A 10,821-nucleotide genomic window follows, 5' to 3' on the forward strand; every position below is an offset into this window, starting at 1 on the left:
AGCCTTCAGCCCTCATTGATTTTTCTGACGTCACCTGGCTGTAAGAGGCTGTAATGGTAGAAACAGAAGGGGGACAAATTTGTGACATTTTACTTGTTATTTGTTAGACTTATTATTTTATGCTTTAAAGTATATAGCCTTAAATTAATAAGCTTGATTTTTTTTTTTTTTGTTCATGCATGGATTATTTCCTGAGAAATTAATAAAAAAATGCAGAAAAACGTCCTATCCCACTGTAATTATCCCAGGACAACAATAAACACAAACAACTCAGTACAACAAACTTTATTTGCACACTTGGCTGTGTACATGTATAAAATACATCAAGACACTTAACCAGTTTTCATCCCTCATTCAAAGAGTTTAACAAGGCTGACAAGAAAAGAGTGGTGTCTACAGCGGCAACGATTAATCGATTAGTTGTCCGCTCTAAAATTAAGCACCAACTATTTTGATAATCTCTTAATCAGTTTGAGCATTTTTTAAAACATTTTTTAATACAAATTCTGATTCTAGCTCCTCAAGTGTCAATGTTTCTCGTTTTCTTTACCCCTCTCCAACAGTATGTATATAACTGAATATATTTGGGTTGTCAACACAAGACCCTCGAGGACGACTGATCACCGATTCGCCATTTTCTGCCATTTTATAACAAATGCAACTAATCGATTAATTGAGATAATAATCATTAACTGCAGCCCTGGTGGTGTCACTTCACAAGTATTTAAACAGAAATCAGAACTGAAAGAAAAACAACAAAAAAAACAATTATGTAGATACAGCTATTACAGCAAGTATACATAAATTGGCAGGATTCAATGAATAATATCTTAAAGAAAAATGAGAAGTACAGAGTCCATGTTGTAGTTCATGGTAAAGTCACAGATATATTGAACATACTGTAGAGGATCTTTGGAAGCACATCACTGAGGGTGTTAAAATATTATCTTGTCTAATAGGAAGTACTGAGTGTCATTGCTGTTGGTGGTGAAACATGATTCTACTGGTCAAGATGAATTTCATGTCGTCTACAGTGTAAGATGTCTAAAATAAAGACCTTCATGGCTGCCCGGTCACACGAAACAGGCAAATTACTTGAAAAACTTGGCAATTTCTAGACATCAAATGAGAGTTAGAAACAGTTAACTTGGCTAGCTTGAGTTGGTTATATCCTCTACAGACAGTTGGTACAGTACATGGCATTTAATTAACAGTAGTTACAAATATACATGTTTTAAAACACAGACAGTGACAGGAACATGAATTGTAGTGTTGGAAAAACTTCACAGGACAAAAAGTAGAACTGAAGAATCGAGGTCCTTTCTAATGACTGGCTTTGTTCTGTCAATGAGATGGACCCTCACCCTAAAGTGTGAGTGTGAATAGTGGGTGGGAGGTGGAGGTTTGTTTGGGGATGTTACAGGGCGTTTTGAAGCACCGCCTCAGGTGGAGGGAGTGTAGCCCTTACAGCCTGATGACCGCGTCCGTCTCCTCACAGCTCGTCTCCAGTGTGACCGTGCTTGAAGGCGTCGCCCGTCAGCTTCTCCTGAGCCTCTTTCATACCAGACACAACTTAGCAAGAGGAAGATCAGAAAAAAAAACATTATTATCAGCTACTTTTAAAAGGGAACTTACAAATTCATTGAGCTCATGGCAGCTGTATTGCATAATAAAATCCAATTTTACAGGTAAATGATGATAATCTGGATGTTACCTTGATCTGCGTTGCTGTAGAAATACTTGTAGTTTGGATTTCCATTCTTGTTGGTGATTTCAGGATGGACTTTGCCGCTGGGATCTGCAAGGGTCAAATAATAGGTTTGGTCAAGGCAAAATACAGCTGAAATCCAAACAATACAGGGCTGCAATTAGTCATCGTTTTCTTTACGAATTAATCTGACATGGATTATCATCAATTATTACATTTCTTTGCAAAAACTCCCCAAAATCCAATTAGAAAGCCATCAATTTATTATTATAGAAGACTAAGAAAACCAGCAAATGACTGGCTGGCTGACATAGACAAAACAATACAGGGCCGCAACTAGCCATTGTTTTCTTAATCAGTTCTCAAAATATTTGGGTTATAGTTGGATTACTTCATAAATCATTTATGTCAGTGAAATGTTAGAAAATAATGAAACGACTCCCTAAAGTCCAAATTGAAGTATTCAAATAGCCAACAAAGACGAGCCTCTTAAAATCTGAAGCACTCCAAACAATACAGGGCTACTTATTGTTATCTTTAAAAATGTATCTCAATAATTATTTCAGGGGCAATTAATTATTCGGGTTGACTGAAAAGAGTAACAAAAAAATGCTCCCAACAACTCTCCAAGCCCAATTTAACATCTTCAAATTGCTTGTTTTGTCCAGCTTTTAGTCCAAAATCAATTATTATTAATGAGGACCTAGAAAACCAGCTAATATTAACATTTGAAAATCTGGAAGCAGAACATTTTGTGCACGTTTTGCTGCCGATTTACTTTCTGTCTATCAAATAATTGGTTACTGGTGGGAGGGTCCTTTTTTAATAAAGATATTATATTCTGTAAACTGGAAAAGGTGGATCAAATAAACAACACACAACAAGCCTTTTCACTAAAGGAACCATCAAATGTGGGAAGTAATTTAGTTTGCGCCCTGATTTCTCAAGTATTTATTCCTGTGATGTGTTTCTTTAATATGTACACACTACATCCATGTTGTATTTAACACAACAGGCGATATTTGATGCTTGATTTTGCATTCGTCCAATCAAAGCACGACTATCTCCAACTTTTATTAATTATCTTATACACGTTTGGGATGTTCTTGTTTCAATATTTTTATATATGTGTTCTCTAGTCTGTATTACAGTTAATTTTCAGATCACTGAGGTGGTTTGCCACCAATTGCTCTGAGAAATTCTGAAAAAAGTGCAACATCTTGGCCTTTTCACTGTACCGTCACCAAGACAAAAACATGCCAGTGAAACTCAAATCGAGCCCACTGAAACTCTTATCAGACACAGCATACTTTTCAAGGGTAACTGTGCAATTAGTCCGTCCAAAGGAATCCCACAAACTGTTTACATGAAGCGTGACTCAACCCCCTCCGTACCAAGGAAAAGAATCCGAGGAATGTATCCACCATCGGGGCTGAAGGCGTCATCCTTTGGCTCCTCCTCATCCTGTTCAAATAGGAGATAACTTATCATTTACAAGCCTGGGAACAAATCCCATCCCCCTGATAATGTACATGTATATTCATGTAAGCACAATCATCCAAAAATTACAACTGATTTAAAATAATAATCCCGATTAACTGAGAAATCCATTAAACATGTCCTTACCTCCAGGTTGATCATGACAAAGTTGTGTGCAAGCTCAGAGATTTCCTTGGATTCAGCGAATTTGGGCTTCAGTGCTGTTGTGGAGGCAACACAACACAATTAATATGTACAGTTTCTTCTATTTACATCAAATCCTGTCATAATCATAATGATTATCAGCACAATACAGCGCTGGTCCTGCGTCTTGATCAAAAAATGTCATTATTTTAACAAACAAATGTACTATTTGTTTCAGTAAAGGCTTTTTGTTATTTACACACAGATAGAGTGGGCACATAACAGATTTATTGAGACGTGACAGGAAAGCTCCTGACATCTGTTTTTTATAAAGAAAGGGAAAAAAATGTTTTACCTTTGCAGGCTCCACACCAGCTCTTGTGGATGATGAGCATGATTGGCAGCCCACTGTCATTGCAGACACACGAAAATATATATGATACATATGTGAACAAGGGAACACTGAAAACTACTTTCATTGTCACGACTGACACTGAGGTAAAAAATAATTAAACCCTCGTGATGAAAAATCATTAACTACAAGCGACTGGTATCAACATGTTTGTCTGGAGTGGAGATGCAGACGTGGAGGATTTCTTTAAAAGCTGTTTTAGGCCTCCCTCGAGGTGAATGTTTGCACAAAAGGTGACAGGAAGTGTGAAATCACCTGGCCTCTGCTTCCTTCTTGCCATCATCCAGCGTCCTCCAGTGGATGTTATCTCCAAACCCTGTGAGGAGGAAAGGATTATTGAGCACATCCGCATTGTGTAGCTAGTATTATATTTCTACAACAGGGTGGGTCTGCCCTGAATACACATCAACACAAAGAACTGTGAGCAAACTGTGACAAACACAAGTGAATGGTGGTAATTTAATATGAAGGGAGATAAGAACTCTTCTGTGAACACTCCTGTGACATATCTGAATTTTTATTTTGTGTTTTGTGAATAAATAATGCGCCATATTCAAAATGACTTTTCTTGCACATGCATATATGCACCCATATCCCAATATCCCTCTCTCATTTTGAGTAGTGCATTTCATTTTCTCCTTGCAGTGTGATTCAACCCTTGATACAGTTAATACAATTATGAGCTGCGACGTTTGACAACTGATCGGTTTGTTGATCATTAGAAAAATAATCACTCACCATTCTGATAATTGGTTAATCATTATAGCCATTTTTAATGCAAAAATTGCAGAAAGTTCCGACACATCAAACATAATCAAACTAAAAATGTCTGGGTTTTGTGTCTGGCAAAACAAGACATTTAAAGACATTAACCTGAGCTTTAAGAAACTAGGATGATCTTTTTTCCCACTTTAAAAAGTTTAACTAATCGTTTAATCTAGAAAATAACTAAAAACATCACCAATAATAAATAAAAGAGTAGTCTGTTTCATCTGTAATACATTTGTTTTCCATTCATATTTTCGTCATACTTCTGTACTTGTAATTTGTAAAATAGTGACAGATGCACCTTGCTGTAAAGTTGTTTTTTATGGCTTGTAAATGATTACAACTTGTGCTCTTGCACCTTAATTCATATGTGTTTAATGTATTTACATCTTAAGTTATTTATTTAATATGTGCATATTATACTCTGAATATATTCGGAAAAAATTTTTATGTTTTTATAAATGCTTGTGGTTGAGTAAAGATCTTTATGCAATCTCAGAAGGATAGCATTTAACTCATAAGATAGCATGACTGTAAAGTAGTATTAGCAGCCGTTTGAAAAGTGGAGATTAATAATGGATTTTGTATTATTATTATTATTATTATTATTATTATTATTATCATCATTATTATTATTATACGCTAAAACACACCTCATCTTCCTCAATAAATTACCTTTCCAGGACATAGGTTTGTGATCCAGGATGCTGATACAAAGACAACTAGCTCTTCTCTAGCGGGGAGCTAGCCGGCTCATGCTAGCTCCCGAATGTAAAACAGTTCAAAATATAAACTCACCTTTCCCGCTGGCTGCCTCGACAACTTGTTGAAAACACGTCAAAGACAACAAAACCTGCAGAGACGAAAATAATGCGATGTGTACTAGAGACGTTTGCATTTTGACTGGCCTTTTCCACACAGCTAATGGTTACAAGATAGCTGCAGTGACTGTTCGGGTGAACTGGAGACCCGGATGTTCAACTAGTGGAATTTCACAATAAAAGTAATGTCCAATAAGGTTTCGTGTGTGCCCCTCCCTCCTCCTCTTGCTATTGGTCAGCACGGCTATTCGCATTACGTCATATCCAGATAACCGCGTGCTCCTTTCTGCGGATTTAATGGTCAAGTTAGACAACGAAAAGTAAGAGATCAACCGGAAACTATCGCGAAAACAAACATTTAAAAGCCAAACATTATTTCACAAGCATACTCAATCAGGTATTTCACGTGTCATATCCCAAAAAAATCTAATAAAACATATATGTTACCACCTTACGAGTTAACACATTCTATTTATAAGTCATAAATATACCGTTTGTGAGACATGCTGACTTTATTCTGACATTCTTTGTAGGAAGTGTGTTTTATTGCTGCTGCTTGACGCGGGTTTAAACTGCGCTGCTCCAGCCTCATTAGTACCCAGAACAGTCCAACCGATTGTCAGTTAATTCCTTTTAAAAGGTAAAAAACGATTTCACTTTGTGGATTACATCTAAGCTATTTTGTTTCATCGTTTGATTTGTAGTCGACGTCCGCTGTTTGCCTCGCCAGGAACTAGAATTCCAGTTCGTTTATCTTGTTCCTTTAGCCACTATGCTAATATTCGCTAAATTAGCCTTTTTGCTAGTTACCTAACGGTACCTAACTAGTTAGCTGTTAGCTACGTTAGACGTAGCTAAAGTACATTTTAGAATTTGGTTCCAGATACTTTTCTTTATCAGTCTACTTAACTTAAGTTGGTCTACCGTCAGGATGGCTTCAGTATAGCTGTCATTTGATCTGTTAGCTGTCTGCTAGCTTGGTACTAATGTGTGGAAATGTGGATTAATATAGCTCTGATTGCCCAACTTGTGCTGTCTATCGCGTTTCAACACGAAATCACGTGCTCCATAAAACTGGTTTCTCACCCGTGAAAACAGTAATTTCTGTTTGTCAATTGCTTTTATATATTAATCCTGATAATATGATCGTGCTAATAATGTTTTATTTTTTTCTTCCACGAGCAGAACACTATGAATCAAGAGAAGCTCGCCAAACTTCAGGCACAGGTCCGGATAGGTGGAAAGGTATAGTCTGCTATTATTTTTATTTTTATTTTTTTTTGGGCATGCTAATAGATATCTATTCACACTATTATTCCAATAATGTGTCAAGCTGTTATATGTCTAGTGTTGAAATGTGCCCTGTTGCTTGTTCAGTTGTTGCTCACTTTAAGGAGTGTGATGGCATTCAGCATCTGTCAGCACTGTCCTCCTGACCTCAGCATTCCCTTTATGGGGGGCATTCATCTGTGGCCTCTGTGGCTTTGTTCAAGTGTATTGTGTGGTCATCAGCCTCACACTAGGCGGCGTTATTTGTTATTTTTGCCCTGATTGAGGCATTTTGCCATTTTCAAGACTGCACCACATTGACATACATTTACTCAATTTGAATTTCACCAAAAATCAACAAGAGGATCCTACACACTGTTGGTAACTCGCAGTCACGTAGTAGAGAGTTACTCCTCACACATTCATTTTTGAGCCTGGATCAGTTTATCAGTTAGAATGTAAATATGCCTTATTTTAGTCACAGCCAACATTATGGAAAGTTATTTTATACAAAAGAAGGAAGACATTAATGTGTTTATACTTCCACACCTCCAAATCCTGTGTTCAAACTAGTGGAAATGTAGTGGTAAAAGTCATGTAGCCATTGTGATAAGTTTTCTAAGTTTGTGGACTTGAAATAAGCATGTGTCATGTGGACTTTTAGGTTATCACTTCCCTTCCTTGTTTACAGCATTTTGCCTACTGATACATCAGGAGCACCTACTTTTTAGATGTAGAGCTTCATTAACTGTTCACTGGAGGCATTCGGGTTGAATCAACTTATTTAGACAGCATTATAAAGTATATAAATGTATGGCATTCATACAATTTAGTATCAACATTGTTTTGGGTAAAAAAATAAATAAAAAGCTGGTGTAAGTCAAGTTACTAACCCTTTAAACACTTTTAAACCTAAGTAAAAAGCCACTCTTTCCTTACATGTCCTCTTCACTATTTATAGTCTTGTGTTTAAGAAATGCTTCACTGTCAACAGCTAGAAATTAGTAAATATTGTCTCCAAGACAGAATGGAAAAACGGGACCATTTGCATTTTTGAAAAAATAATGTGACCCCGTGGTATTACAATGTGTTTGACATTCTGCCCAATTCAGCTATCTACTCATTTTTTGACAACCACACCTGTTCCTTCTTCCCTCAGGGAACTGCCCGCAGGAAGAAAAAGGTTGTTCACAAGACAGCGACAGCTGATGACAAAAAACTCCAGGGCTCACTGAAGAAACTGGCAGTGAACAACATCGCAGGGATAGAAGAGGTGAGCCATCAAAGGAACACTAATGTTGTTTTGTTTGACTGTAGCTGTACTGCTTTGTCTTGGTGGGAGTCCTGATGAGAAGAGATAAAAGACTGGGAGAGCCTCATGACAGCATTCTCATGTCATCTAGTTTATTTTTAGAGAGCTTTTATTCAAAAAGCTCCCACAAAGTTTTTCAGTTAAATCAAAGCACAAAAGACAAAGATACTAACCTGATGCACAGAATTAAATTTGTCTCAACCTGTTAATGGTTTATTTTATCCAATCCAAGGCTCTAAAGACGGTGTGTCCCATGCTATATACCCTTAATATGCCACAAAAAACTTGATTAGGTGTTCAAACATAAATACTGTCAGGTTTTATTGGCTTTAATTATGATGGTATGGTTTTTGCTTGTATTTTTCAGGTGAATATGATAAAAGATGATGGGACAGTGATCCACTTCAACAATCCTAAAGTGCAGGCGTCTCTCTCTGCCAATACCTTCGCCATCACGGGCCACGCTGAGACCAAACAGCTGACAGAAATGCTGCCAGGCATCCTGAGTCAGCTGGGAGCCGACAGCCTCACCAGCCTGCGCAAGCTGGCCGAGCAGTTCCCACGGCAATGTGAGTACACTTACAACAACACACGTGCATAAATACTCATTGTCACAATGGCAGGATCCTCTGTGGTCGTGGAATATCAGTGATCATCATCGTATTCTGTGGGCTTTCAGAAAAGTCAGTAGATTTTATGAATGCTTTCAACCAGAGTTCAGGGCTCCATGTGTGCAGACGATACACCCTACTGACATATAAATGACCTGGACATCAAAAGAAGGTAGTCATGGTTCCACTTGCTTCAAACAGAAACACAGTTGAATATGCTGCCTTCAACATATCGGTGAACTTTAGCAGATTTGTTTGACTGCTCTGTGCAGCAGCCCTTTGTTTGTTTAGAATCGCTGGAGAACCAGTGGAGATTAAGTCTGTAAATATGACTTCGAGGAATGGGCTTAGCAGTGATGAAAACTGAGGAGAAACAAAAGCCTTTGAGGAAAGAGTGAAAACTTCAACAGAAAATTATCAGATTTTTTTTTTTTTATGTATATAATGGCAACAGATGAACCCTGTAAAATAAAGGGGTGAAGTACTTATTTGCATTATGATGATCGCAAACTCAATTTGCAGTCCTTTTTTTTTTTTATTATTATTATTAACCGCTGCGGTGTTGGCAAAGGCTATAAAATGTTGTAAACAGAAATCAAAAACTGTTTACCTGTTTTATATCCCGCCAGTCGGTAATGTGATGCCCTGGTGTCTCCTTTTTTTTATGTGATTGTTAAACGGGCAAATCCAGACCTGGAAACCTAACAACCACTGTAAATTGATTGTCATCAAGGTTTCCAGTCTGGACATGAACCCAGCTTCAGTCCAAATTATGAAATCTTGCGCTGAGGCTGGGCTGTGAGATGTGAACCGGTTAAAGCATCTACTCAGCTATCCAGCACACTTTTTGAGAATCTAGATAACTGACAATGAAGCAGTTGACCATGGTATATGTAGATGGAAATGAAATTTAAAGAATACATGGGAAAAAGGAAGACATTTTTCCACCTGGCAAAACAACTGATCTTGTGATATGGCTGTACAGTACTGTAAGACTGATGAGCAACTACCAAAGATAATAAAATGCCATGTTCATGTATTTGGGACCTTATGTTCACTAAAGCCTGCAGTTATTATCACAAAACTTTCTTACGCCAATTTTCAGCTTGACTTCTAATCCACTCCTGATTCTCTTTTATATATTTTGCAGCCATGGACATGAAAGCAGTCAAGGAGGAAATTGCAGAAGAAGAGGACGACGACGTACCAGGTAGATAATCATTGCTTTAATTTACAAAGACAATTGAAAGATTTCCTCCTCATGCTTTATGGGGCTTTTAATAAAACAATGCTAATCCTTCTGTAACACGTCACCTTGTAGATCAAGTAAAGGATTTATTTCCAAAATATATGAAACACTACATCTCTTAAAGCTGGTTTCTCTTTTGTCAGTCAAGCCAATAAGGACTTTGCTCTGCATCCTTGTTTTCACCAGGTTTATAGCAACTCTTCAGCTCCTGAATGTTAGATATAAAGATGTCTTTTGAAATGAATTCAATCGCTAATTGTTTCACAAATTGTCCATGTCACTTTCATCAAACCCTGCGTCTGCTCTCAGAACACAACCTTGATGTACTTTGTTGTTTTCTCTCTTACAGATCTTGTGGAGAACTTTGATGAAGCCTCAAAGAATGAAGCAAACTGACGAAGCCTGTTTTTTTTCCTCCGTCAACCGTTTTAATTTTTCTGTTACCTCCTTACTGGACTCACAAAGGGCATTTCCTCTTGTGGGGAAACGGTTGTTAAAGGTGCGATGCATCATCTCCGGAGACATGAACCACTTCGGGTATAGCCTGCCACAACAACTCAACAACAGCACGCAGATACAGAAGGTTTTGATTTCAGTAGGCTGTGGACACGCCGAGAAACGAGGACTCAACTAAGCTTTCTACATGGTTAAACATGACTAGTATTTAAGAGATTGTATATGAAAGTGAATGAAGAATTCACTTTACAGTAAAGTGGTGATTTATGAATTTAATAAAACATTTTTGGGCTATTGATGTTTGTCCTTTTTGTCTATTTGATTCCTCAGATTTGTTTGTTGTTTTAGGCTCTGGAAGAGTTCATGTCCACAGCTAATGAGGAAACAGAAAGTCAGCAGTCCTGTGTTTCCTTTTATATGTAAAGTTTGTAACTGATACACATTTTATAAATAGAACAAAAAAGCTTATGAGAAGCCCGACAGAGGGCCTCTTCCTCTACACTTCCTTGAATTCATAGATATCTGAGCTGTTGTGTAACTTAAGTCTGGAGGATAAATAAAGATACATTTTCACTGCAAAAAACCACAATGA

The 10,821-nt window shown here is 37.4% G+C and overlaps 2 protein-coding genes across 3 annotated transcripts; one reads left to right on the forward strand and one right to left on the reverse strand.

Moving 5' to 3' along the window:
- Positions 1-270: 270 nt before the first annotated feature.
- On the reverse strand, positions 271-5,505 carry txndc12 (thioredoxin domain containing 12 (endoplasmic reticulum)). Its single transcript, XM_030401513.1, has 7 exons — positions 5,310-5,505; positions 3,999-4,059; positions 3,687-3,739; positions 3,335-3,408; positions 3,103-3,172; positions 1,715-1,798; positions 271-1,572 (listed from the first exon to the last, which is right to left on the reverse strand). The coding sequence occupies exons 1-7, from the start codon at positions 5,407-5,409 to the stop codon at positions 1,493-1,495; spliced, it is 522 nt and encodes a 173-aa protein (XP_030257373.1). The 5' UTR covers positions 5,410-5,505; the 3' UTR covers positions 271-1,492.
- Positions 5,506-5,853: 348 nt separating this feature from the next.
- LOC115571890 (transcription factor BTF3 homolog 4-like) lies at positions 5,854-10,527 on the forward strand. 2 transcript variants are annotated; one of them, XM_030401514.1, is made up of 6 exons: positions 5,854-5,972; positions 6,518-6,577; positions 7,761-7,874; positions 8,281-8,482; positions 9,675-9,734; positions 10,123-10,527. In XM_030401514.1, exons 2-6 carry the CDS (start codon positions 6,524-6,526, stop codon positions 10,167-10,169), a joined length of 477 nt encoding a protein of 158 aa, XP_030257374.1. In that variant the 5' UTR covers positions 5,854-5,972; positions 6,518-6,523; the 3' UTR covers positions 10,170-10,527. The 2 variants fall into 2 exon arrangements, with proteins under 2 accessions (XP_030257374.1, XP_030257376.1); XM_030401516.1 differs by lacking the exon at positions 5,854-5,972 and adding an exon at positions 6,056-6,076.
- Positions 10,528-10,821: the final 294 nt, after the last annotated feature.

The sequence above is a fragment of the Sparus aurata genome, chromosome 21, assembly GCF_900880675.1.
Source record: "Sparus aurata chromosome 21, fSpaAur1.1, whole genome shotgun sequence".
Lineage (NCBI taxonomy): Eukaryota > Metazoa > Chordata > Actinopteri > Spariformes > Sparidae > Sparus > Sparus aurata.